The sequence below is a fragment of the Mesoplodon densirostris genome, chromosome 5 (assembly GCF_025265405.1).
Source record: "Mesoplodon densirostris isolate mMesDen1 chromosome 5, mMesDen1 primary haplotype, whole genome shotgun sequence".
NCBI lineage: Eukaryota > Metazoa > Chordata > Mammalia > Artiodactyla > Ziphiidae > Mesoplodon > Mesoplodon densirostris.
This window is the reverse complement of record NC_082665.1, coordinates 106,530,043-106,557,664: the sequence shown is the minus strand read 5'-3', so window position 1 is coordinate 106,557,664 and position 27,622 is coordinate 106,530,043. Positions and strand designations below refer to the sequence as shown.

The following is a 27,622-nucleotide window of genomic DNA, read 5'->3' as shown; positions in this document are numbered from 1 at the left end:
GAGTAAGACCGTTCCTGCTCGTATGGAGCATGCAGTCCATCAGGGGAGACATGTGGAAGAAGTAGATTTTAGTGGAGTAAATAAGGACTCCGGCAACTCCACTCAGCCCTCGGTCCGTTGGGGCACGCGGCGCGGGAAGCGGAACCTAAGTACCAAAGGGTCGGGCTTCCGGGGTAGCGGGCCCGCAAGTGCGGCGCACCTTCAAGATGGCGGCAGGCCTGAGGAAACGAGGCCGGGCAGGTCCCGCAGCTCGGGCGGTGGGACTGTGCGGGCAGTGGCTGCGGCGCGCCTGGCAAGAGCGGCGCCGACTGCTGCTGGAACCGCGCTACACGCTGCGGGTGGCCGCCTGCCTCTGCCTGGCGGAGGTGGGCATCACCACCTGGGTCATTCACAGGGTGGCATGTGAGTGCGCCGAGGGGGAGAGGAGGGTGGGAAGGGGGACCGAACCCCCGACCAAAACGGGGACCCACATTCGGAGCTCAGACTTAGACCCCTGATCCACTCAGTCATCAGTTGCAGACCCGTATCTTTTACCCAAATCCCAAGCCTGCTCCGCGGAGAGCCAAACCCGATCTTAATCCCTCCCAGAAAACCTGGGTCCAAGTTAATGGCTGCTGCTGCTGCTTGTCTCTGTGGCTTTGGACACGTCACTTCCCTTGCTGGGTCTCAATCTTATCATCTGTTCAATTCTGAGGTCTGGAAGTCTCTTCTCAGTGATGGCATTTTGTGACCGTTTGAGTCCGTTTGGCATTATTGGTGACTTCTCTCCAGGCTGAAAACACTGGACTTAAGGCTTACTTGCTAAAGACCAATAATTCAATACATATTTATTGAGTGCTTATTATATGGCTTACACTATGCTAGGTACCAAGGGTATAGTGGTGAAAAAGATAGACACATTTTCTACTTGCGTGTGTGGGCCTGGACAAAGATAACAGAAAATTACAACACATCATATTCATCGTGATGGTAGTAGACAGGGTGCTAAAAAGGACATAGGAGGGCACTTAATGCAGACTTGAGGAGTCAGAGAAGGTTTCCGAGAGTCCTCCTCGAAAGATAAGAGCTAGTTCCTTGAGGAAAGAGACAAAAGGGGTCGTGGGGAAGAGTACTCTAGGCATAGAGAATCCTGTATCAAAGAGCTCCTATCAAAAGAGAAAGTCTATTTCCTTTGAGGAACTGAAAGAAGTTTTTTAGAGCTGGAACACAGAAATCAAGTGAGGGTAGTACTAACAGATGAGATTGCAGAAGTCGAGACAAGATCGTGAAGGAATCTGTAAGCTGTGTTAAGGAGGTAGTTAGCATGGTGGTTAAGAATTTAGAGCTCCATGTGTTCCAATCTCAACTCTGCCCTTTCTAGCTCACTGTTCTTGAGCTAGTCACTTAACCTTATTAATTCATAATTTCATCTTCTAAAAATGGGAAGAATAGAATTTGGTCTTTATCTTAAGAGCCTTGGGGAATCATTGAAGAGTTTTAAGCAGAGAAATGTGATATGATTTCTATTATAGGATGAGCTCTCCGGTTGCAGGGTGGAAAATATATTGCAGTGGGGTGAAAGTGGAAGCTGGGAGCCTAGTTAGGGAGCTCTTGCACCATTGTGGCTAGAGATTATGTTAGGCCCAAATTTGAGTGCATGATAGCAGAGAAGGATGAGATAGTAGAGATATTTAGGATAAAGAATAGGCAGGGGGCTTCCCTGATGGCGCAGCGGTTGAGAGTCCGCCTGCCGATGGAGGGGACACGGGTTCGTGCCCCGGTCCGGGAAGATCCCACATGCCACGGAGCGGCTGGGCCCATGAGCCATGGCCGCTGAGCCTGCGCGTCCAGAGCCTGTGCTCCACAACGGGAGAGGCCACAACAGTGAGAGGCCTGCGTACAGCAAAAAGAAAAAAAAAAAAAAAAAGAATAGGCAGGACTTGGTGACTGGGCATTGGAAATGAAAGAGAAGGAAGTATCAAAGGTGTTTCCCAGGTTTGTGACTTGAGCAGCTGAGAGGTTAATGGTACCATTCATGGAACCCAGGAAGGGGAGCAGATTTGGAGTGGAAGGTTATGAGTTCCATTACAGACATGTTTGAGTTTGAGATACCTGAGTCCACCCAGAGAATGTCAGATAGGCCTTTAGAGAAGGGGTTATGATAGAAGTCCCGAGGATGAGCTGGAACTCTGTGCTTTGATGGGCTGAGGCAGAGAAATTCTGAACCTGGAAGTAACCACACCATCCTGTCCTTTTCCAGATACAGAGATTGATTGGAAAGCCTACATGTCTGAGGTGGAGGGTGTCATCAATGGCACCTATGACTATACTCAACTGCGGGGTGACACTGGACCTCTTGTGTGAGTGGGGATAGGTGGTTCAGTGAGGATGGGAGGGGCTGACTGGATGCCAGGCCGGATAGCTTGACCCAGACTCACGTTCTTTCTCCTCTTCCAGGTACCCAGCCGGCTTTGTGTACATCTTTATGGGGCTATACTATGCCACTGGCCGGGGCACTGACATCCGCATGGCCCAGCACATCTTCGCTGTGCTCTACCTGGCCACTTTGCTGCTTGTCTTCTTGATTTACCGCAAGACCTGCAAGGTGAGTCCTCACTACCAGGAACAGGGGGCCCCAAACTGGGAGGGCTGGGGAGTGGGGATGGTTCAGGGTTGATGAGCTGACCTTTTTCCCCACTGTGCCCACCTCTCAGGTACCTCCCTTCGTCTTTTTCTTCATGTGCTGTGCCTCTTACCGTGTCCACTCCATCTTTGTGCTGCGGCTCTTCAATGATCCAGTGGCCATGGTGCTGCTCTTCCTCAGTATCAACCTCCTGCTGGCCGAGCGCTGGAGCTGGGGCTGCTGCTGTTTCAGGTCAACACCCCTCCCTTCTGGCCCCCTCTTTCATTTTCTGTATTCATCACTTTCTCCCCAATTTTCTGCAGCAGAGGAAGTAAGGGAGTGGCCAGACAGTGTAGGTCAGTTAGGGCCATACTAGGTGAGTCCAGGATGTGTAGAAAGTCTTCACCCCCAGGCCCCCTACACACACACCCTCTTCCCATCCTCTGTCCCCTGCAGACAGCATCTGCTGTTGGAGTTGGTCATTGCACTTTCTAAATACTCAATATATATTTGCTCACTCAGTCTGAGTGTAGAGACAAGGCATCAGCACCCTACTCCCAGCCTCCTCCCAGGCTTCCTTATCCTCCCTCCAGCAGTTCTGAGTATGAGTGCTCACCCTCTGCCTGGAGCTTGCTGGCAGGGGAGGGGAGGAGTTGCTGTGGTGATGGTGGGCTGTACGTCTTTGGGTGGGGTGCATGGCCCTGGAGCTGATCTCCACTCTCCTCTCCCCTATCCACTGCAGCCTGGCAGTCTCTGTGAAGATGAATGTGCTGCTCTTCGCCCCTGGGTTACTATTCCTTCTCCTCACGCAATTTGGCCTCCGTGGGGCCCTCCCCAAGCTGGGCATCTGTGCTGTCCTTCAGGTATTCCCTCCTTACCCTTTCCCCTTTCTAACGAAGCGGAGGCCACTCTGTCTGGCCTCCTTTCATCCTTGAGACTTCCTCAAAGACAAGAGACAGTTTTGGAGTTGATTCTGATCTGGGCAGCCACCACCTCTAGGCTTTGGTTCCTTTAGCTGTCAAACAAGGGTGTTGAACTACATGGTCTCTGAGAGCCTTTCTAACTCTGCGCATTTATGACTTGGTGAATCCAAACTTAAAGCACTGTTATTACCTGCTTCTTTGGCCCAAGGCTCTTGTCTGGGTGGGTGGGCTGGCTTTCTTGCTATTCCTGGTGGGAGTTAGGGAACCTCTGAGACCTATACCTTGTTCTCCCTCCTCTCAGTGGTTAGCATGAGGCCGAGGGTGAGCCTGGGCAGCTCTGTTGACATCACACCCATCCTCAGGTGGTGCTGGGGCTACCCTTCCTGCTGGAGAACCCCGTCGGCTACGTATCCCGCTCCTTTGACCTTGGCCGCCAGTTTCTCTTCCGCTGGACAGTGAACTGGCGCTTCCTCCCCGAGGCCCTCTTCCTGCATCGTGCCTTCCACCTGGCACTTTTGACTGCCCACCTCACCCTGCTCTTGCTCTTTGCCCTCTGCAGGTGGCACAGGTGAGAAAGGGGAGCAATTTCATGAGCAGACATGGGGGAAGGAGTGAAGGGCCTAGGCCTTAGGGGCTGCATGGGGGATGTTGAGCTCCGCTTGGCCCACATTGGGGGCTTGATAAGTATCTCAATGGCTTCTCCCCAGGACAGGGGAAAGTATCCTGTCACTGCTGAAGGATCCCTCCAAAAGGAAGGTTCCACTCCAGCCCCTCACACCCAACCATATCCTTTAAGTCATGGGAAGGTAAGTCTTGCCCCCTCCAGCTGAAGTTGGGGTCCTGGTCAACTAGCCCTGCATGGCTGGTGACCTGGGAGAGGGAAAAGGAGCCAGCAGTAAGAGCTACAGGGCCCATTCGTAGAGCTCTTCCCAGTGCTGTGCTGAGCACTTTACACGTTGAAGCATTTTGTATTCTTTATTCTAAATATTATTGAGTTACCATTATGAGTGCTCACTCTCTGCCTGGTGCTGTCCTAAGAGATTTACATACATTCTAACATTTAAAGCTCACAAGAGACTCTGTTTTATCCTCATTTTACAGATTTTAAAGATGGGAACATTAGGGCTTTAAGAAGTTAAGTAATTTGCCAAGGTCACATAGCTCGTAAGTGACGACTCGTTAGGCGTTAGGGCTCTAGATATTACTGCCTCCACATCAGACTGAGCAATAGGTCCAGAGAGGTTAAGAAACTTGCCCAAAGGTATGCATCTAGGAACAGCAGAGCCAAGGGGCTATCTGACCCCAAAACTTTTGTCCCTCTGCTTTGAAACCTCCCTACCCCTTCTGCTTCTGCCCTTGGCCTTGACCACCGCATACAGATTGTTTCTGCCCTCTTCACCTCCAACTTCATTGGCATCTGCTTCAGCCGCTCCCTTCACTACCAGTTCTACGTCTGGTATTTCCACACACTGCCCTACCTCCTGTGGGCCACGCCTGCACGCTGGCTCACACACCTGCTCAGGTACCAGCTGGGACAACCTGGGGGCGTGGGAAGGGGTAGGGAGCTCCTCATCCCAAGACTGTGACCACGGAGGGGCAGGGGCTGAGCTGAAGTGCTGCAGGCCTAGAACCTGGACAGACCTGGAGCTTATTTCTCATCTCCAGGTTGCTGGTGCTGGGGCTCATTGAGCTCTCCTGGAACACATACCCATCCACGTCCTGCAGCTCTGGTGCCCTGCACATGTGCCATGCTGTCATCCTGCTGCAGCTCTGGCTGGGCCCCCAGCCGTTCCCCAAGACCATCCAGCACAGCAAGAAAGCCCACTGAGATCCATCTCTTCCCCTCCAGTCTATTCTCAGGACCCTGGATGGGGATGGACTGTGTGCCCTTCCCAATAAACTTTACGAAGTCCACTTCTGTGCAGCCTACGTGGAGGTGCCTGGACCAAGCTGTGAGGGACAGGCACGCGGCAATTAAAGAACTCATTCAGACAGTCCTAAGAGGCACTTTATTGCATAGGATTTAGGGACTGTGGCTCTCTCCCCTTCTACTGCACTGCACAGAGCTCAGAGGGGAAGGGGCATGGGGCGGAAGGAGCAGGAGAGAGCACAGGCAGGCACTTTCTGTGGGGCAAGTGGATTTTGTGAAGGGAATGAGAAGCAGTAGGGGCGGACTGTCACCAGCCCACCCCTTCCCAGCACCAAGAGGCCGGCTCTGGGTGGCAGTGACTTGAGTTTCTTGGGGGGTGCCAGCCAGAGCAACCGGTGACCCTCACATGTTTGCTGGGCTGTAGCACAGCAGGTGCAGCTGCAGGTTCTGGTCCCAGTGGCGCAGCAGCAGGAAGAGACCCCGGGCTGCGGCCTTGAGGTTGGCCAGGTCGAGGCCGTCGGGCAGGTGCTGGGCCCGCAGCCAACAGTCAGCCTTAGCTGCCGCCAGTTCCCACTCACCGAAGGCCGCGGCACAGCGGTGCTCCAGCCACGCAAGCGCCACAGCAGTGGCCCAAGTCCGGCCCCGCAGTTCGGCACCACCAGGCCCTTCCGCCCCCTCCGAGGCCTCGGTGTCTGAGCCCCGGCCACTGTCCACCTGGCCTGGACCCTCGGAGCCCGAGCTGGGGGACGGGCTGCAGGAGGCCGTGGCACTGTCACCCTGGCCAGCACCATGGCCTAGAAGTGCCCAGGGAGAGGAGGCCGAGGTGGGGCTGAGGCTGGCGCGATGCGCAGCGAAGGGCGAGGCGCGGCACAGGCGCTCCCGTGAGATGCGCACTGCTGCGCAGAAGGGCGCGTCTAGGCGGAAGGAGCCGGGCGCCTCCTGCAAGCGCACCTGAGGAGAGAGGAGGTGGGGGGAGAATCGAGCTGAGACAGCGCCCTGGCCCTGGCAGCGCCACCCTCCACCTCCCGAGTCCTCACCAAGGGCAGGTAGTCATGGTTGCTGCCTTCACTGTTGCTGTCACTGGCTTGGCCCATGTTGGGGCTGCAGAGTCTATGGCTGTCTGGGCCTCTGGCCTTCCGACGGCCCAGGCTGAGCCGAGAGGGATGCTCGGGGGGCAGACGATGAGGACGTCCGATGGGGGCTGCGCGGTCCCCCAAAGCAGAACTGGAGTTGCCAATCTGGTCCGGCTCCCAGCTGCCTGCCAGAGAGCCTCCCTTAAGTCCTGAACTGGAGCCATTCAGTGGTGGTCCCTAAGCCTGGTTGGTCCCTACCAGTTACCCAAATTTGAGTGTTACCTTTAGAGTGGACGGCTGTGGGCAGAGGAGCTGCATCTAGATGCCCTTGAGAGGCAGGAGGGGTGCCTGGGGGTTCGGCTGGCTCTGCAGGGGCACAGAAGAGAGGGGTGAGGTATGTCTCGGAGGGTGGCCAGTGAGATGGGAACCGGCACCTGGGAGGTCACCTGAAAGGGACCTTGCCTACCTGAGCTGTGCACCTGCAGGGCTGAAGGTAGGACCTCTCTGGTGGTAGCATCCACAGCTACAGGGCAGGTGAAGCAGGAGGGGGCAGAGCTGACCTTGCTTGTCTGAAGGGCTCGGAGCCAGGACCTCCGGGCATGACCTGCAAAACCAAGGGGCCACATGTTGACTGGGCGGGGGGTGCACTCCCAGCACCCACTCTCTACAAAGGGCTTCACAGAAAAAAATCTCAGTGCTCCCATAGCTTCTCCCTCTGTACATGTTTGTTTTTTTTTTTTTTTTTTTTTTTTTTTGCCGTGCCTCCAGGCTTGCGGGATCTTAGTAGTTCCCCGACCAAGGATTGAACCTGGTCCCTGGCAGTGAACGCACCAAGTCCTAACCACTGGACCGCCAGGGAATTCCCTGCCTTCTGTCCACTTTTGAACAGAGTGGAGTTCCTTCTCGGGGTCAGCTCAGACTCAGCTTTGACAAGAAGTGGTTAGGCTGAACACTCAAGGTACCAAGACTAGGCCCCTGGCCACCCACAAATTTAACATTCTGGATAGAGCCCAGAGGAGGCATTGACTGGTACCTTTTCCATCCACTCATTTCAGCACTGCCCAACAGAACTTCCTGCAATGATGGAAATGTTCTACATCTGCATGATCCAGTATAGTAGCCACTAGTCCCATGTGACTATTAAGCATTTGAAGTGTGGCTAGTGCAACTGAAGAACTGACATTTTAACTTTATTTAACTTTAATAACCTTCCTAAATGACAGATTTGTTTTTATGTTATGGGCACTGTGAATCATTACAAGATGAAATTCCCTCTCTGTTGGCTGCTAGGACGCTTGCCAGTTTGGGGTCCCATGCTTGCAAGGGCACAAAACCTCATGGTGTGCATCTCATTCCCTGCTTCCTTTTATTATCCCTTTTTCCCCCATTGCGCTGCTTAACTTTTTTTTCTTGACAATGTGGGTGAGCCGCCTCAAATCACCTGTGAGCAAGGTGAGGTATAGCGAGTGATCCCACAGACCTATGCTTCTGCCACTCTCTGTCCCATACAGGCTCCTTGAGCCCTGACTGGGGCCACCAGCAACTCACCCCGGTCAGCCCTGGTCTCGCCCCGTCCTCGGAGAGCCAGCTGCTCATTGTCCCGGACCACGGAAGCCGCTGTCAGTCGATGGAGTGCTTGGTCCCAAGCATTTCCGCTTTCAGGGGGTGACGGAGGCAGTGAGCCAGCATCCCTAGGCCCCCACAGCATCTCCAGCCCAACGCCCACCTCCCAGCTCATAGGCTGCTCCCCGCACAGGGCCCGGATCACCACATGGCAGCGCGGAGGCTGGGGAGGCAGTGGTATTGCTGGAGGGGCCAACTCCCCACTGGGGGGAACAGCCGTGAACAAGAAGGGTGGTTCCATCAACATGTCCCAGTCCATGGGGGCTGGGGAGAGCAGGTTTCCTGGGGAGAGACGATGGTAGGAGCAGGGTCAGTGGGGTGCCCTGGGCTCCACCTCCCCAAGGTCTACTTGGTGTCAGAACCTGGCTCCCCATAACCCTTACCTGAGTCATCCGGGCCCTGTCTCAGCAGCTGCCCTGGCTCAGGGCCTGGCCCATCTGGTGCTACACCCAGAGACGGGTGCCGGAGATGGCCAGGGACTGAGTTCACCCGGCCTGGGGGGGATGAGAGGCTTCGGCCAGTTAGAGCTGCTCTGCGTCGACGGCCCAGGACCTCAGCACTCAAGGCCCCAGTCTGCATGTGCGAAGGGTGGAGGGGTGGGGGAGGGGTCCAATGGTCAAGGAATGCAGAGCTCCTGGCCATCAGACATACATACACAGCTGGCCACATGCCCCTTTTCCTGAAACCCTGGATGGCTGCTCACCACCCTTAGGGGTGAGGCCAGACTCCTTCTGGCCCCTGACCCCCTTCCCATCGTCATCTCACTCCATGCCTATGTCTCAGTTGAGGTTATTGCTTGTCTGTTTTTATTCATGTCTTCTCCCGTTTTGCCTAGCTAACTTCTTATTCTTCCAGAGGTGGCTCTTGCTTTCCTGACCCCCTCAGACAGGGTTAGTCACCTTGACTCTGAACCCCCATAAAGCCACATCCCCGTGCTCATCAATGTATGTTGCATGGTATCATCATCATACATTATACCATCATTACCCATCTATTTCTTCAGGTAGACTTAATAGTAACCACGGCACGATTTATGGCATACAGCCAATGGTCAATAAATATTTGCTGGATACATGGTAGGTGGATGTGGATTGAATCTCACCTTGACTGGAGCCGGTGGGGGTGGAGGCAGGGGGCAGGAGTGGGAGCCAGCAGATTCTCCCCAGGCCAGGCTGCGGCAGCCCTGCTGAGAAGGGGGATCCAGGGGAGCACTGCCTTCGGGGGACCCAGGGCCCTGGGAGACGGGGGACTCGCTGCTGCCTGTGGAGCCTGGGCCTGGCTCTGGGCTGGCAGAGCAGTGGGTAAGCACATACTGCTCCCGGATGTACGAGGACTGGAAGATGCGGCGCCATATGGCTGTGTCAGAAGAGGGGTTAGGTCCAGGGTCCGTGACTGGGTCTGTCAGAGCATCAGTACCTATTGGGAGGCAGGAGAATAGATCCCAGCCCTGGCCCCTCCCACTGCCCACTCCTCCTCCAACACAAATACACTCAGGCACTCACTCCGATCTGAGTCCCCAGCAGCCCACGGGCTGGACAGCTCTGCCGACACAGTGCCTGTTCCCAGTGGCTCTGAGGTGCCAGTGGGCTCAGTGCCAGGGCTGGTGGCAGATGGTGCTTCCTCTGGGGATGGGAACACGGAGCTGCCCAAGCTCTGCCAGCCAGGCTCTTGGCCCTGGAGAGGGATAGACGTTGGGGGAAAAAACAACAACAACTGATTATAGTTATACACTAGCTCTTTCCAAACAGGATTTAAGATGGCTCACTGCAAGAGGCAATAAAGATAATAAACCAGAAGTGAAAACCCAGTACTAAGGAAAGAGGAAGCATACATGCTGACCATAGGGTTACTAGAGCTGCTGTGGCTGAGCTTCAGGTTTGGCCCTGAGCTTCCTGGCAGCCAGGGAAAAAGACAAACAGTCCATTATACATCTCTCCTGATCAAAAAGGAGGAAGCATACTTGGTTCTTCTAGAGAGATAAAGCTTTTCATAATAAAAATGACAATCATTTCTCCAACTCCTCGTATGTGTTAAGTATCCTACCAAGAGCACACATGTTATGACTTCTAATTACAACCTTATGAAAAAAATCAGTACAAGGAAATGGGCTCAGAGAGTTTAAGTGACTTGTCCAAAATCAAATGGTTAGTACATGGCAGAGTTGGGATCTGAGATTTCATTTAGACAATGCTCTGTCTGTTCCTGAATGTTACAGGAAATAATCCAGATGGTGCTTTTTGCAGGCACTGTGTGAAGTAATGAGCAAGTTTTGACAAAAACCTTGAAACTATGCTGGCGCTGTTCTCTGTAACTGTGTGCTTTAGTGACCAAGGGTAGCACTTTACAGGACAGCTCAGTGGAAGACCTTATGAGGGAGGCAGGCTGCAGTCACCTTGAGGGACCCAGTATGGTCTCTAAGGAGGTCTAGTGGGTAGCAGTAGGAGCGTATGGCAGAGAGAGGCACAGGGAATAGGAAATGGGTTTTGCAGAGATGCAGGGGCTTCAGCCACCCCAGGCCCACCTCCCACACCCCAGCCCAGGCTCACCCCTAGGGGGCGGGACCGGAAGCCGTCCACCTTGAAGAGCGAGCAGTAACCGAGCAACTGGTCCCCAGGATAGAGTGCTGGGATCTCCCGGGGCGTCAGCAATGCCTCCACCGCATCGGGCACAAACCAGTCCACAGAGATGTCGCTCAACGCGGGCTCCAGTGCCTTCCGCAGGGCCTGCACCAGCTGTGAGGAGTGACCAGAGGGAGGCCATGGGAGAGAAAGAGGTGCCACACAGCCAACAGAGTGGGAAAGCTGCCCGTCTGCTGATGCCATCTACCCAGCCCCTGGCTGAGGGGAGCAGGGTCCGGCTGGGGTTGGGGGAAGGAGTGGGGGTAGGAACAAGCAAGGGGACTGAGTGTTCATTGCTCAGGGCTCGGTGCTTCTCCTGGCCTGAACTGTGCCACGTGGATAAGGCAAGACTTTCCAAAGATATGGCTTAGTACCCGGACAAAACTGAGAGCAAGGTTTGGGGAGCAGTCAGAGGCCATGTCCCCCACACCTCCGGCCTCCTGCAGCACCCCACAGCAGGGTGCCTGGAGACCCCACGACCTGACCAGGTTCTGTTTCAGACTCAGTGCAACTTGGGAGGAGGACTTGGACGAATAGGGAACAGGGCCCAGGCTCAAGCTCACCATGGGCTGCAGCCTTTCCCCAGGCCTCAGGAAGTAGGCCTGGCCCCTGCTGAGGGCAGACAGACCCTGCAGCAGCGGGCGGCAGGCAGGCCCCAGCCCAAAGGAGAAGCACCTGACAAGAGAAGGGGAGCAGCCGTGACCTCCCGGAGCCTCTTTGGGAGGCCAATCTCGGGAGCCTGGCTGTGCCCACTCCATCCTACCTGGCTGCCCCCCTGTGCCGCCTCATGAGCTCCAGGGTTTGGTGGGTCGCAGCAGCCATGGGCGAGGCGGCGGTGAGCAGGAACAGCTGCCGAGGGTGGGCCCTGTGCTGGGGCTGCCCCAGGGCCCAGTCCAGCGCAGACCTCACGTCCGGGGGGCCGCCCGCAGCCTGCAGCCTCTCAATGCTCTCGCAGATCAGCTGCACAGCTTCCTGGAGGAAAAGGACATGGGCTGGGCCGCACTGGCTGAGACGCCTCTGGCTAGGCCCTCAAAGCCCCGGGCCACACTCACGTCACTGCAAGGCTGGCTCTCTGGGAAAAGGGGCTGCACCAATGTGCCAAACGTGGCCAGGTTGATGAGTGTCTGGGGCGGGAGCGACTTCACAGCCAAAACGATGGCATCCTGGAGAGAGCCAGGGAGGGCAGGGTGAGGCAGGCCCCACTGGCACCGGAAGAGAACAAGGGCTGCCAGATTGCTTGCTTTCTCCAGGCCGTGTGTGAAACGAGGGGCAATCTGGGTGAGGCCCTGTGGGTGTGAGACTGCAAGCGAGACCCTGGCACGTGAGGGAGACTCTGTGTGAGAGACGATTGTGTATGTGACCCTGGAGGCGTATGTGAATCCTTGGGTTTGAGAGTCGGTGTGACTGAATGTAACTTTACATATGAAAGAGGCTCTTGGAATCTGGGAGAAATGCATGTATGTATGAGCGTGAGAAGGAGAGAGAGGTGTGTGTGTGTGTGTGTGTCTTCGGGAGGCTGCCCCCCAGCCCACCTCAGACCCACTGCTGCACCAGCCCCAGGCCTGCCCACACCACATGCTCCCACAGGCCTTGTGTGCCACGCTGCTGCCATCCAACAGGAAGAGGAGCTCCCGAGTCGCTGTGCCCAGGTGTCCAGGCTTGGAGCTCAGGTCCGGGCAGAAGCTCAGCACCAGCACGGGGTTCAGCAGGATGTCCTTGTGGAAGCGTCGCTGCAGGAACCACACCTGAGCACGGGAGCCCCAAGTCATCCTGGGCCAGGCTGAGGGCAACTCCGACCTAGGCTGGCAGCAGGACCTAGCCCCGGAGACCTTTTCAATCCAGTCCACCCAGAGGGGGCACCCTTTGTAGTCATCTGAATAAAAGCGAGGGCAGAGACAAGTGGCTGTCCTCTGCCTAGGTCAGTCCTGCCCCCAATCCTCCGAGACACATTCCAGGGACACTTGACTGGGCCCTCCTGTGAAAATACTCATCAGTCCTCTGGGAGGGTGGTGGCAGCTACTGAGAGCTCCTGCTGAGAGCAGACGCCCCATGCCAACCCCAACGGAAGCCTGCCCGCCTGCTCCTCCTGCACTAACACAGCCATCAATGGGGCCAGGGGCCAGGCCAGGACCCCAGGCAGCCATACCTGCCGGTCCCCCTCACTGTCCCTTCGCTGCAGCCTCTGGAAATCCCGGCGGGCCCTCACCTGGGCCTCGTATTCTGCTGAGCTCAGGCTGCCGGCCTCCAGCATCAGATGTGGCTGGTGGGGCTCTGGGGAGACGGGGACACAGTTCTGTCAGGGAAGTCCCTGTCTCTAGACCCCAACTGCTCAGGCCCACTGTCCTGGGAGAACTTTGCAGGTCCGGCTTCCCTGTACCACCAGGCCCACCCTCACAAATGACTCAGTCGTCTGGCTTAGGGTCCAGAAATCTACACTTGAAAAATGCTACCCAGGTGGTCCTGAAGCAGGTCAGAGCTGACCTACTGTGTGTCCCAGTCTCTCACCACTGGGGTGCAGCAGGATCTCCAAGGCCCGGTCGCAGTGGTGGCCCTCTGCCAGTGTGACACAGATGGTGGCTGCAGAGCTGGCATGAGGGGGGGCATCTGCCCGCAGAGCATGAGAGGGGCTCTCCAGACCTGAGGGATGTAGAGGCAGGGAGAGGTGATGATTGCCCCACCCCAAGCCAGTACTAAGAGCACAACTATCACCTTCCCAGGCAATAGTGGTGGGGGCCGGGATCATGACTGATTCAGCTCAGCTCTCAGAGTCCAAGCTATGGAGTGGACAAGGGGGGATTTACCTGCCTTCGTGGACTGGGAGCAGAATTCCCAGGTGCATCCTGCCTGGCCAAACAGTTCTATATCAACCAACTGCTGATTTAACATCCTGGTCCACCTCGTGCAAAAGAAAACTCCACTTCATCACTTGGACCAGTCTCATTGTAAGCATCTCTCTTCTCATTGGCGAGTGGAGTGGGGTATAAATAAATGACACTGACAAACCTAGGGGTGTGTTTGTTGTGTGGAAGTGGCGAGGGGGTGATTCCACTGTGAGACTAGCGGCTCCTAAGGTTTAGGTCCCTGTCTTCTTTTTGTCCTGTGTTCCTCCCATCCCTGAGCCTTCAGTTATTTCCCAGTCAGCTATGCTGGGAGGGGCACCCACCTGCCAGCAGGCATGGCCCAGTCACCAGCATCTCGAAGGAGAAGGTGTACGGGGCTGGGCAACGGGCAGGGCCTGAGAACACGTCCCGAGGGGCAGCTGGCTCCTCCCAGGCCGGCCCATCCCCCTCAGGGCTGCCCATTCCGAAGCAGCTGGTGGGGCTGGAAAGGAACACAAGGAGGGTCACTGGGCCAGTACCAGGGCCCCTAGCCCCTCTGGCTGACTGGCCTCAGCCCTTCCCCACCCTGCCCATCCCCCGGGGCACCCTGCCAAAGCCCCCTCACCCGCACTAGACCCAGAGAAGCCGAGGGAGGGACGAAGAGAATCACCATAGGCCCAACCTGTCGTCACAGAGCCCCGGAGGCCTGGGGGGCCCCAGCGGGCCTGGCGGGGCCAGAGGGGTGAGCACGGAGGGCAGGGCCACGCGCAGCACCCCGTCAGGCCTGGAGGGCAGCTCCCGGCTGCTGCGCAGGGTCACTGTCATGGTGCCGGCTGCGGCGATGAGGCCTGTGGGCAGCACCAGTGTGGACCGGGCCTGGGCCAGATCCAAGACAAGATGACCTATGATGAGTGAGGAAAGGGGTCAGAGGGGGCTGGAAGCAGACGAGATGGGGGAATCTGGGCGTGGGAGCAGGCACTGAGTCAGGGGAGCTTGGGCAAGGGGGATTTTGTGAGGTTGGAGGGATGCTGGGCTAATGCACTGGTGATGCAGGATGGAGGCATGAGATGAACGATGGTTGAAGGAGAGGCAGGTTGGTGGTAGAAGGAGCTGGCTGTCATTAGGAAAGGCAGCAGTGACATGACTGCTAACAGAGGGCAGAGGAGGAGAAGGGGGCATGTCCACACCACCCCTAAGGTCCTGGGGGACCTATACCCTCCACCTCTCTTTCTTTACCTGCTCCAGCCTGTTCAACCCTTGGGCCTCATCTTCCTAAAGAACCCTCGCTGACATCTCCCATAGCCTGGTACCCACCTGCTCACAAATTCCCTGCTCATGAACAGTCAGGGACTCCCCACTGCCCACTAGGTGTGGCTCCAGAATTTTCTACCCAAGAGGAATTCAGGAACTGTAATCTATTTGGAAGCTAGCTAGAGGACATTTACATACCAAGCACATCATTTTACTTAGATCGTGGTTTGTTTGGGGACGGGTGGAGTCATGGGCATCACCACTGCTGCTAAAGGGAAAATGGCCAGGTGTATACAGTGATGGTCAAGGCCCTACATGATCTGGCCCCAGCCTACCTTTACAGCCCTACTTCACCTCATTTCCCCGCAATAATCATTTACCTATTCTTTTGAAAAATACTTGCTGAATAAATGAAGGGAAGAAAAAAATGGAAGGAAAAGAAGGAAGGTAAGAAGGAAGAAAGGAGCTTCCATCCCAGGCAGCTGAGGCTTGGGACAGTCTGATACAGTGAAGAGAGCACAGTGTCAGGTTTTGAGTCTCCACTCTGTGATTTCTAATTCTATCCTTTGGTAACTCTCTTGTTTAGAGGAGCCTTGGTTTCCTCATTTATAAAATGGGGGTCATAATTATATGTCAGGGACTGCGGTGAGGAATGAATGAGATGATATACACGAAGCATCCAACGTTTAAGAGACTGTTGCTGTTACTTTTGTCACCTATAAAAGGGGGAAGGAGAACAACACTTGCATTACATACCTCTCTGGATTCAAATGAGGTGACATCAGTGACTGGGCTTTGTCAACTGTGAATCACTATAAACATGAGGTATTTTATTACCATCACCCAGTATAACTTACTTCGAAACCTTTGCTTACACAACTGCCCCTGCCTGGAGTGCCTTTCCTCTCCTCTCCATATCACTACATCCCACCCTTCCTTTCAGTCAAATGCTGGCTCCACTTCCTTCTGGAATTTTCTTGAGGCCTCAGCCCAGAGCTCACTCTGGCCTCTAACTACCTGCGGGGCTTGTGCCAACTCTCAACACCACTGAATTCTGTCCCTCTTCTCACCCAGATGGTAAATCCCATGTGCAGTAATCAAGTGAATGTACAAATAAATAAAGGAATGAAGTGCAAGCCAGAAAACCTAGCAGAGGGGTGGGCTTCCACCGCCTCCCCCAGCACTCACTGATCCTCTCTGTGCCACATTTTGTGCCAGATGCTGGGATTCTGGGACTCCGAGATGACCAAAACCCTGTCCCAGGCTCAGGAGCTAAAGGTCCAGAGGGAGAGAGAGACGTGTGGACTGCCTGCCTTGTCTATCTACCTGGCTGCAAACCTCGGGTCAGGCCTGGTTCACATTCCCCCAGCACCTGGCCCACGTCAGGGGCCCAGTCCTCGACTGTGGAATAAAGGGATGAATCAATGAATGAAAAAAACAGTGGCTGGAGTGGGGACAGAGAGGGGCGGGATGCAGAGCGGGTGCAGGAACTAAAGTGCGGCTGCTTCCAGGGAGATGGGGCGGGGAGCGCCCTGGACTCACCCTGCGCACAGCGGCGGGGTGCTGAGGCCCCCAGCGCGGGGCCCACCGCGCGGCAGCAGGAGGCCTGCGAGCGGCGCCGGCTCTGCAGCTGGAAGGAGACGCGCCGTCCGGCGGCCTCCGCCTCGAAGCCCGAAACCACTTCGGCCTCGGCCAGCGGGTACACAAACACGCCTGGGGCGGGATGGGGCACAGGCGATGTCGGACCTTGCTAGGCTTGCGCTGGCCACCACCCTGCGCCCCCGCCCGGGCCTCACCGTCCACAGGCTGCGGCTGTGGGTTGTGGTAGGTGAGCCGGGCCCGCAGGCTGAGGCAGGGTCCATTGGCGCAGGCCCGAACCCAGGAGTCCGTGAGCGGCAGCGGCGTCCAGCTGGAGGGGCAGTACAGGCCGGGCATGGTGCCTCTGGTGGAGGGGGTGCTCGATGAGGGGTGCGCAGCGTGAGTTCAGGGCGCTCCGCCCCACCCTCCTGAAAGCAGGCGGGGAGGCTCTAACTCCGGCGCTGGGACGCGGACCTGCAGGGGGCGCGAGGCTGAGCCCCGCCCGGCGGACAGGTGGCGAGGGGAGGGAGGCAGCGGGGGTGGCGGGATGGGCATCTTCGCCGGTTACCTGGGAATCCGAGGCGGAGCGCAGCTCCAGGCAGCACGGGGACCCGGGGAGCGGAGGGTTAATGTTTAACTGGAGCTACGGGCGCCCAGCAGTCCCGCCGCCGGCTCCTCTAGGGGCGGGAGGGGGGGTAGTGTCGCAGCTGTTCCATCACACCCTCCCGGGCCTCACCGCCACCCCAGTACCTGCCGGCCCCCCGGGGCTTCCCGCGGCTGCCAGCTGTTGGAAGTGGCGCGGGTGGAGAGATGGAAGATGCTCTGGGTGGGGAGCAAGGGTTTAAAGGGCCAGCATCCTTCTGGGTGTCCCCAGCCCAGCAAGGGATAGCAGGGGGCGGGGTGGGATGGGGAGCCGAAGGGCCGCAGTCCCTCTCTCTCTCTCGGGCTCCTCAACTGACAGGGGCGCTGAGACGGGCTGCAGGCCGGAGTGGAGGGGATTGGGTTGGGAAGAACGAGACGGGAAGCGAAAGGAGGGGGTCTTACGGAGGCAAGACCCGGAGAGGTGTTGGGCAGAGGGATTAGTTGGCATCCGTCCAGGGCACCTCTCCCCTTCCTGGCAGAAGTGATCTGGGATTGGGAATGGGGGCTGCAGTCGCCGCCGCCCGCACAGCCAAACTGTCTAGGGATGCTGCGGGCTGGGTCTGGGGATTGTCCCCCTCCCCTCAGGCAGCCCCAGCCTCACCGTCGCGTCCTCTGCGGAGTTCTGGGCGCCACGACGGGACCAGGATAGGCGGTGCCGCCTCTGCGACCCGGGCCACATTCAGTCTGGACACCTGCCGGGCGCCCGCCGCGACCGCTCTGAGTCCGCCCAGGGGCGTCGGCCCGGTGGGTGCTGGTCCCGCCCCCGCTCGGAAGGCGGCCCCTCCAGCTGGCCTCGGGCCCGCCTGTCGCTGCGGCGGGGCTGCTGCTCCCCGCCCCCTTCGGGCGCGGTACCGCCTCCGCGCCAGCGCCGGCTGCTCCAGCCAGACCTGGCGCCGCAGTGCAGGAACCGCGTCCTCGCCCCGCGCAGCCCCCCATCAGTGCGGGCGGAGGCCTTCGAGGCCCCACCCTTTCCGTCCTTCAGGAAGTGAGGGGCTCTGCAAGTGCAGCAGAGGGGCTCAATTTTCAGTCCCCCCACCCCAGCACTGCAGGAAGCACAGCTATCCCGATATTACCCCACCCCTGCCCCCTCACCCCTCACCCCCACAATGGCTCAGATTTTCGTCACTGCAGTGACCCTCATCACTGCAGCGAACCCCAGGGCCCCATCACCATAGAAACCCCGAGCCCCCAAGAAGCCCGACCCTTTCCTGTGCAAAGCACTACTTCACTGCAGAAACCTTCCCCTCCCCCATCCCTGCAGGTGTCTTCAGCTAGTGTGATCACTTCCGTGACCACTCACTCCAAGCAGGGAATCCCCATCACTGAAGGAGTTCGCCCCCCTCCAACAGCCAACCTACCCACCACTGCTGTGCCATCTCCCCACTTCTTCTGGGGATGGGGAGGGTAGGCAGGATCGCCCTCTCAAGCTATAACTTCTGGGTACCTTCAGTTGCCCACCACCTTGGAGTGAGGCCTTTCGGCCTGCAGAGCCTTCTGGTGGCTGCAGACTGCCTCCATCGTAGCAGTGACCTCTCACGCCATCACTGAAGAACCTGTAGGAGAAAACAACCCTGACTGTTATCAGGTTCCTTTGTTACTGGCTGAAATTTCGTGCACTTGACAGTGTTATGCTGCAAAAGATTAGGGAAGTCTGTAAAATCTTCCCCAGGATCCCTGAGGGAGAGTCTGGGAGCCCTGGGAAAGTGACCGTCTTGGGGGTCACCCATGCAAGCTTTCTTGGAGAGGCCACACTCAGATTCTGCCAAGAGAGCTTGAGGAGAGCTGGGAGTGGGGGGCAGCCAGTAGGGAGTGGGCTTCAAGTCAGGCTCAGGGTTCTCACCCCTCCCCATTTACTGTATCCTGATTCCAGTCACTATCTCCATGCTGGTGCCAGGGGGGATCCCCTGCCTCCTTGAGCACCTGAACCCTCCACTCCAGCCCTTTCCCTTGCTCGAACCACTTAGCATGGTGGAGATAGCTTGGCCTTTTCCCAGGGAACTTCATGGGTGGAAATGCACAGGGATGATACAGGAGGCATAGCCACCATCACAATGATCCAGCTCACGGGGAGCTCCAGCTAAGTCCCAGCCTGTTCTTCTTTTTTTTCTAATTAAAAAAAATTTCTTTTTAATTTTTTTGGCTGCGTTGGGTCTTCATTCCTGCATGCGGGCTTTCTCTAGTTGTGGCGACCAGGGTCTACTCCGTTATGGTGTGCTGGCTTCTCATTGCGCTGGCTCCTCTTGTTGCGGAGCGCAGGCTCTAGGCTCACGGGCTTCAGTAGTTGTGGCGCACGGGATTAGTTGCTCTGTGGCATGTGGAATCTTCCTGGAGCAGGGATCAAACCCGTGTTCCCTATATTGGCAGGCAGATTCTTAACCACTGTGCCACCAGGGAAGTCCCCAGCCCCGTTCTTTTCACACTATCTGAGCCCTGGTTCCACTGACCCCCTCTCCTCCCTTCTCTGCTGAGCCCTCCCCCAGCCTCGTTCAGAGTGAATATTCCTCTAACAGGCTTGGGGAGAACGAGTAGATGGTGGGTGGGTGGATGGGCCCTCCAGGTGCTCCAGGTCTCCGGACAGGTCCAGCCCTGGCCCACGACAGTCCAGGCAGCGACCCCCTCCCCATGGGGGTTTTGTGCTCTGCCCCTTCTGCAAATGAGCCAAGAGCCACCTGTACAAATACGAAGCTGCAAGGAGCAGTCATTAAAGGGTCTCAAATGCACGGAAGTGGAAAAAGAGGTCCTTGTCTTGGGTCCTGAGGAGGGCTCGGATGTAAAACAGTGTCCCAGGAGGATGGTTTCTTGGTCAGAGACTAGACAACACATTGGTAGAAGCCAAGCTTTCCTGGGAAGCTGGACCAGCCCTGAGATCCTGCTGGGAAGGCTGTCTAAGATAGGTCAGCAGCTTGGCCGGAGGTGTAAAGCATTCTGCAGGATAGGGCAGGGCAGTGCAGGCTGCCTGGCTCTGGGGAGGAGGGGGGTTCTGTGGAGGGGCTCTGAGGCCCAGCTGGGAGGCACTTTGGTGGTGGGGCCGCAGCATGGCAGGCAGCTAAGGGCTGGAAGGGGCAGCACAGACCCAGAGGGTCACAGAACCAGATTTCAGGAGGTGGAGGAGATCCTAGGCAGGGCTAAGGAATGGCCTGGAGGCTGAGTGCTCCGCTATGTGCCAGGCATAGGGGAGGGCGTGGGGAATATAGAGCTACAAGGGCATCGCCTCTGTCCTGAAAGGCTCACACTCTGATGAAGAAGGCAAACACACAGTTACAGTAGGCTAGGATGACGGCTGCATTACAGGGATATCATGGATATTACAAAAGCTTTTAACTGAGACCTTATAGGAGGGGTACCTAACCTGGTGGTTGAAGGGTGGTGCCGTTTAAGTGGAGTCCTAAATGGGAGTTAAGCAGTAAAGAGGAAGATGTTTCAAGCAGAGGGATCAGCTCGTCAAAACATGAAGAGCTAGAGGGACTAAGGAAAGGCTAAGTAGGTGTGCATTGGTTTCTTCCTCTTAGTTAATATGTGGCAAGCACTTACTATTGGCCAGGCACTGCACTAAGCATGCATCACCTCCTTTAATGATTAAAATAGCCCAAGAGACAAGTACTATTATTATCTTACAGGTGAGGAAACCAAAGCCCAGACAAAGTAAGTAACTTGCTCTTGATAAGCTAGTAAAGTGGTAGAGCCAGGATGTTGAACTCAGATGATCTACCCTCAGAACCCTTGAACCTTTGTTTTTAAACTACTACAGTAGACAATAAAATTTCCTTAATGTTTATTTCCTGGTTTATTTCTCTTTGATTTTCCCTAAATCTTTTTTTTTTTCTGAATCTTTTTAAAAATTGAGGGACTTTCCTGGTGGTCCAGTGGTTAAGACTCCATGCTTCCACTGCAGGTGGCACAGGTTCGATCCCTGGTTGGGGAACTTAAAGATTTTTTTTTTTTTTTTTTGGTACGCGGGCCTCTCACTGTTGTGGCCTCTTCCATTGCGGAGCACAGGCTCCGGACGCGCAGGCTCAGCGGCCATGGCTCACAGGCCCAGCCTCTCCACCGCATGTGGGATTTTCCCGGACCGAGGCACGAACCCGTGTCCCCTGCATCAGCAGGCAGACTCTCAACCACTGCACCACCAGGGAAGCCCAACTGGTTGGGGAACTTAGATCCTGCAAGCTGCACAGCATGGCCATAAAAAAAAATTATAAATAAATAGATATAATTGACATATACCAATATATTAGTTTTAGGTGTACAACATAATGATTTGATATATGTATATATTGTGAAATGATTACCACAGTAAGTTTACCTAATATCCAATTAAATTTCCTAAATCTCTTAATATACCTCCTTTTGAAAATTCCCATCAGTCTTGGCTGACCTCAAAAAAAAGGGACAGGTGGAGAAACAGGTGTAGAATGGGAGACCTAGTGCCAAGCCAGCGGGCAAATGTGGGAGCTGGTGGGCCCCAGGCAGGGAATGGGACAGGACAGGTGGTTGAGTCTAGAGCCCACATTTACCTCTTGAGCCAGTTAGAGCCCCTGGGAGTGACTCTCTTTCTATCCCAGGCCCTGGCACACAGTAGGTGCCCAATAAATGTTGGCTGACAGGGATGATGTGAGATAACTCACTGGCTCTGTTAGTGGAATTGACCCTATTTTCTAATGTCTGTGTGGAGCAGGCTGCTGGGCCACTGAGGTCCCTGTCCAGGATACCTCTCACCTTGGCCACCACCAACCTAGCCTGTAGGTTGCTTCTCCTCTGATCTGGCCCAGGAGGGAGGATTGAACTTGTCCCCCCTAGGTCAGGAGAACACTGTCCAGGTCAGGGCCAAAAATGTCAACAATCTTTATCAAGGGTGGTGGTATAGGGGTGGGGACAGGGTAAATCTAAAGGGAAAGGGCCTCAGAAAATGACATATAGCCGTGTCACTTGTTGCAAAACACAACTCAGCTGTCTTCTGCTTCTGGGCCGCCTCCCTGCCTTCAGGACCAGTGGTTGTGTTTCCCCAAGCCTCAGAAGCATCTACACGCTCATATTTGAGCTCCAGGAAAATTAGGCCTAGAGAAAGAGTTTTACCTCCTGCCTGTCTCAAGCTCAGTATCCAAAATTCCCAGCCCCATGTGAAGCCCAAATTGGAAGATGGCTTAGTTCATTAGCATTCGGTCAATAAATATTTCTTGTTGTATGTGCTGGGTGGAAGCCACAGCAGGAAACAAGACAGTGGCAGATCCTTCCTCTCATGAAAGACATCAAACATACATTAACATACAATTAATTTGTAAACTTCTGATTCAGAAATAATTTCAAAATGTGTAGAAAAATTGGAAGATTAGCATTTTTTAAAACTAATTTGTTGGGGGCTTCCCTGGTGGCGCAGTGGTTGAGAGTCCGCCTGCCAATGCAGGGGACACGGGTTCGTGCCCCGGTCCAGGAAGATCCCACATGCCGCGGAGCGGCTGGGCCCATGAGCCATGGCCGATAGGCCTGTGCGTCCGGAGCCTGTGCTCTGCAACGGGAGAGGCCACAACAGTGAGAGGCCTACGTACCACAAAAAAAAAAAAAAAAAAAAAAAAAACTAATTTCTTGTTCTGAACCATAGATTGTTCACATCGTGCCTCTTTACCCGTAAATACTTCAATGTATGTTTCTTAGAACAGGGACATGGGACTTCCCTGGTGGCACAGTGGATAAGACTCCATGCTCCCAGTGCAGGGGGCCTGGGTTTGATCCCTCATCAGGGAACTAGATCCCACATGCATGCCTCAACTAAGAGTTCGCATGCCACAACTAAGGAGCCAGTGTGCTGCAACGAAGGAGCCTGCCTGCTGCAACTAAGGAGCCCACATGCTGCAACTCAGGAGTCCGCCTGCACCAACTAAGACCTGGTGCAACCAAATAAATAAATAAATATTTTTTAAAAAAACAAACAAACAAAAAGAACAAGGACAAACTCTTACATAAACACAGAATAGTTGTCAAATTCTGGAAACTTAACATTGAAACAATTCCATTATCTAAACCACAGTCAGTATTCCAATTTCACTAACTGTTGCAAAAATGTTCTTCATAAATACTCCCCCTCCCCCATCCAATCCAGGATCACACATTGCATTTAGTTGATAGTTCATATCATGTGTCAACTTGAAGGGTGGGTTTGGATAAGATTAACATTTAAGTTAGTTAACTGTTAGTAAGCAGACTGCTCTCCATAATGTGTGTGGGCCTCATCCAATCAGTTGAAGGCCTGAATAGAATAAAAAGACTGGTCTCTCCAGCAAGAGGGGATTCTCTAACAGACTCCTTCAGATTTTGCCTGAACTATCACAGATAATGTTGCCAGATTTGTTCATTGTAATGCTACTATTTTTCTTTTTGTAATTAAATAAGTAACTATTTTGTAGAGATTGTTTGAGTCTATGTAACTATCCTGATCTTCATCAAAATCTTACCTACAAGTTTTAGCCTCCATTAATGTCCCAGTTAATATTTTATGTCAGCTTTATTGAGGTATAATTTACATTACCATTTTTATTGTGATAAAATACGCATACATAAAATTTACCATTGCAACTAGTGAAAGAATTCAGCAAGGTAGCCAGATATAAGATCAATCTTCAAAAATCAATAGCATATCTCTACACCAGCTGTAACCAAGTAGAAAATGCAATAAAAAAGATGCTTTCACAATGATGACAAAAACTATAAACTATCTAAGAATCTACTTAATCAAGATCACATGAGACCTCTATGAAGAAAACTTTAAAGCTCAAAGGACACAGAAAACGATCAAAATAACTAGAAAGATACTCCATTGTCGTAGATGGAATGGCTAAAAGACTAACAATGTTAATTTTTCACAGTTAATCTGTACATTCAATGCAATCCCAATTAAAATCCATGAGGATTTTCTAAAGTGTAATAAAATTACTCCACTATATAGAGAGAGACAGTTTCAAAATTAGCAAAGTCAAAATTCGAAGTTTCAAAATTAGCAAAATATATAAAAAGAAGGAAGAGTGGGGCTTACCTTATCAGATATCAAGACATGCTACAAGACTACAGTAATCAAAAGAGTATGGTAGGGCTTCCCTGGTGGCGCAGTGGTTGGGAGTCTGCCTGCCGATGCAGGGGACACGGGTTCGTGCCGCGGTCTGGGAAGATCCCACATGCCACGGAGCGGCTGGGCCCATGAGCCATGGCCGCTGAGCCTGCGCGTCCGGAGCCTGTGCTCCGCAACAGGAGAGGCCACAACAGTGAGAGGCCCGCGTACCAAAAAAAAAAAAAAGAAAGAAAAGAGTATGGTAGTGTTACAAGAACAAGTTGGGAACTCCCTGGTGGTCCAGTGGTTAGGACCTCGGCATGGGTTGCATCCCTCGTTGGGGAACTAAGATCCCGCAAGCCTTGCAGCATGGCCAAAACAAAACAAAACAACAAACAAACAAAAAGAACAAGTAGAGCAATAGAGAACCTGACTCATGTATGATATGATATAAATGAGAATATAACATGCAACAAATGTGGCACCACCATCACTGAGAAAAGGGTAGCTTGTTTGGTAGATAATGTTAGAAAAACTGGTTCATTATGTAGAGAAAGGTGAAAAAATATATTCTTATACAACAACACATACATAGTGAATTCTAGAGGATTCAACCTAAATAAGAAAAACAAAACTATACAATGAATAGAGAAAACAATGTTGCAAAAAATCTCTGTTACCTAAGGATGATGGGGAAGGACTCAAACATTTTAAAAGAACAAATCACTGTTGCAAAACACTGATGACTTTGATATTATAAAAATTAAGTATTTCTTCTCCACAAGATTCTTATTAATCACAAAGGGAAAAATAGCAATTTAAAGCATAGAAACCTGGCAGACACCACCTTAACCAAGTAATCAAAGTTAACATCACCAGTAATGGGACAAATTGACATCACATGCCTCCTGATAAGACATACTGAGAAGGTACAGTCTCACTTCTGTGATATTCCTGCCCAAAATGCACAGCCTGAATCTAATCATGAGGAAACACCAGACTAACCCAAATTGAGGGACATTCTCAAAATGAATGTCCTGTACCCTTCCAAAATGCTAAGGTCATGAAAGATAAAGAAAGGTTGAAGAACTGCTCCAGATTAAAGAAGGCTAAAGAGACAGGACAGATAAATGCAATGTGTGATCCTGAATCAAACGTATTTTTTTCTTTTTATATAAAGGAAATTGCTGATACAATTGGCAAAATTTGGATAAACACTATAGATTAGATAATATTACTGTATCAATGTTTATTTCCCAATTTTGATAATTATACTGTGGCTACGTAAGTAAAGTCCTTGTTTTTAGAAAACAGCATATTGGGTGCTTAGAAATAAAGAAACATTATGTCTGCAACTTACTCTCAAATGGTTTAGGAAAAAATATACACACCCACATACACATAACACAGAGAAGGATAAAGCAAATGTGGCAAAATATTAACATTTAGGAATCTGGCTGAAGGAAAGAGCAGAATTCTTTGTAATATTTTGCAATATTTCTCCAAGTCTGAAGTTACTCTAAAATAAAATGTTACAAAAATTAAGGATTTCTGATTAATGAAAGATACTAAGGAGAGAGTTAATGGCTGCCATGGTGAGAGAAGGTGTTTCCCTACATATAAATTTATAGGTTTACGTGTTCATATGAGTATAAAGTTTGGAAAGATATCTATGAAACTGGTAACAATAGTTTCTTTAGGGAAGAGGGAACTAGAATTAGGAGGGAGAGGAGTATATTAACTATTTGAATATACCACTGCGTTCTTCAACTTGTTACAATTCATATATTATTTTTATATTTTAAAAATATATTTTTTTAATTTGAAACAATCTCAAGCATACAGAAAATTTTAAGTACAGAACAAAGAACTTCCCACCATGAACCATTTACAAGTAAGTAGCCAATTTACGTCCCATCACTCTTGATATAGTGTGTAGTTTCTACAAACAAGGACATTCTCCTAAATAACTATGGCACAACTGTCAAAATCAGGGAATTAACATTGATACGTCTCTACCATCTAATCCTCAAACCCCGCTTCAGTTTTGCCTAGTGTCCTAATAATGTCCTTTATGATAATAATTTAAAAAATCCATCTCAGATCATGTGTTGCATTTTGTCATCTCTCTGGAGTCTCTTCTTCACTCTGGAACAGTTCCTCAGTCTTTTCTTGACTTTCATGACCTTGATATTTTGAAAGAGTACAGGATATTTATTTTGCAGAATGTCCTTTAATTTGGGTTTGTCTGATACTTTCTTATGATTAGATTCAGGTTACACATCTTTGGAGGGAAAATCACAGAAACTATGCTGTGTTCTTTTTTTAAAAAAATTTTAGGGACTTCCCTGGTGGTCCAATGGTAAAGAATCCGCCTTCCAATGCAGGGGACACGGGTTCGATCCCTAGTTGGGGAACTAAGATCCCACATCCTGCGGGGCAACTAAGCCCACACGCCTCAAAGAGAGAGCCCACGTGCTGCAAACTACAGAGCCCATGCCCCCTGGAGCCTGCACACGCCACAACTAGAGAGAAGCCCGCGCGCTGGCAACGAAAGATCCCCCGTGCTTCACAAAGATCCTGTGTGCCGCAACTAAGACCCCACGCAGCCAAAAAAAAAAGAAAAAAAGAAAAAAAGGAAAATAAATAAATATTTAAAAATATTTAAACCATTTTTAATTGAAGTATAGTTAATTTACAATGTTGTGTTAGTTTCAAGTGTACAGCAAAGTAATCCGAATATATATATATACATATATATATATTCTTTTTCAGATTCTTTTCCTTTATAGGTTATTACCTAATACTATATTCAAGATATTGAATATAGTTCTCTGTGCTGTACAGTAGGTCCCCCTTTGGTAACCGTAAGTTTGTTTTCTATGTCTGTGAGTCTATTTCTGTTTTGAATAAGTTCATTTGTATCATTTTTTAAGATTCCACATGTAATTGATATCATATATTTGTCTTTGTTGAACTTACTTCACTTGATATGATAATCTCTAGGTCCATCCATGTTGCTGCAAATGGCATTATTTCAGTGTTTTTTTATGGCAGAGTGATATTCCATTGTATATATATACCACACTTTCTTTATCCTTTCATCTGTTGATGGACATTTAGGTTACATCCATGTCTTGGCTATTGTAAATAGTGCTGCTATGAACATTGGGGTGCATGTATCTTTTTGAATTAGAGTTTCCTCCGGATATATGCCCAGGAGTGGGATTGCAGGATCATATGGCAACTCTATTTTTCATTTTTTAAGGAACGTCCAGACTGTTTTCTGTAGTGGTTGCACCAATTTATATTCCCACCAAGAGTGTAGGAGAGTTCCTTTTTCTCCACACCCTTTCCAGCATTTATTATTTGTAGACATTTTAATGATGGCCATTTTGACTGGTGTGAGGTGATACCTCATTGTAGTTTTGGTTTGCATTTCTCTAATAATTAGTGACATTGAGCATCTTTTCATGTGCCTGTTGGCCATTTGTATGTCTTCTTTGGAGAAATGTCTATTTAGGTCTTCTGCCCATTTTTTTTTTTTTTTGCCCATTTTTCAAATTAGGTTGTCTGTTTTTTTGCTT

General features: G+C 52.3%; 2 protein-coding genes across 5 annotated transcripts; one reads left to right on the top strand and one right to left on the bottom strand.

Annotated features, from left to right (window-relative positions):
• The first annotated feature begins 198 nt into the window (after positions 1-198).
• Positions 199-5,439, top strand: ALG3 (ALG3 alpha-1,3- mannosyltransferase). 2 transcript variants are annotated; one of them, XM_060100097.1, is made up of 9 exons: positions 199-402; positions 2,240-2,339; positions 2,437-2,584; positions 2,694-2,854; positions 3,345-3,465; positions 3,888-4,093; positions 4,233-4,310; positions 4,904-5,047; positions 5,191-5,439. In XM_060100097.1, the coding sequence occupies exons 1-9, from the start codon at positions 207-209 to the stop codon at positions 5,351-5,353; spliced, it is 1,317 nt and encodes a 438-aa protein (XP_059956080.1). In that variant the 5' UTR covers positions 199-206; the 3' UTR covers positions 5,354-5,439. The 2 variants fall into 2 exon arrangements, with proteins under 2 accessions (XP_059956080.1, XP_059956081.1); XM_060100098.1 differs by lacking the exons at positions 4,233-4,310; positions 4,904-5,047.
• A 358-nt stretch (positions 5,440-5,797) lies between these two features.
• Positions 5,798-16,714, bottom strand: VWA5B2 (von Willebrand factor A domain containing 5B2). Of its 3 annotated transcripts, none has more exons than XM_060100085.1 (19): positions 16,576-16,714; positions 16,322-16,492; positions 14,199-14,430; positions 13,873-14,030; positions 13,215-13,346; positions 12,856-12,980; positions 12,299-12,454; positions 11,762-11,872; positions 11,473-11,681; positions 11,273-11,384; positions 10,638-10,823; positions 9,594-9,765; positions 9,194-9,507; positions 8,475-8,664; positions 8,017-8,373; positions 6,935-7,072; positions 6,751-6,834; positions 6,433-6,677; positions 5,798-6,346 (listed from the first exon to the last, which is right to left on the bottom strand). In XM_060100085.1, exons 1-19 carry the CDS (start codon positions 16,712-16,714, stop codon positions 5,798-5,800), a joined length of 3,780 nt encoding a protein of 1,259 aa, XP_059956068.1. The 3 variants fall into 3 exon arrangements, with proteins under 3 accessions (XP_059956068.1, XP_059956066.1, XP_059956069.1); XM_060100083.1 differs by having other exon boundaries at positions 13,873-14,075; positions 14,211-14,430; XM_060100086.1 differs by having other exon boundaries at positions 14,211-14,430.
• Positions 16,715-27,622: the final 10,908 nt, after the last annotated feature.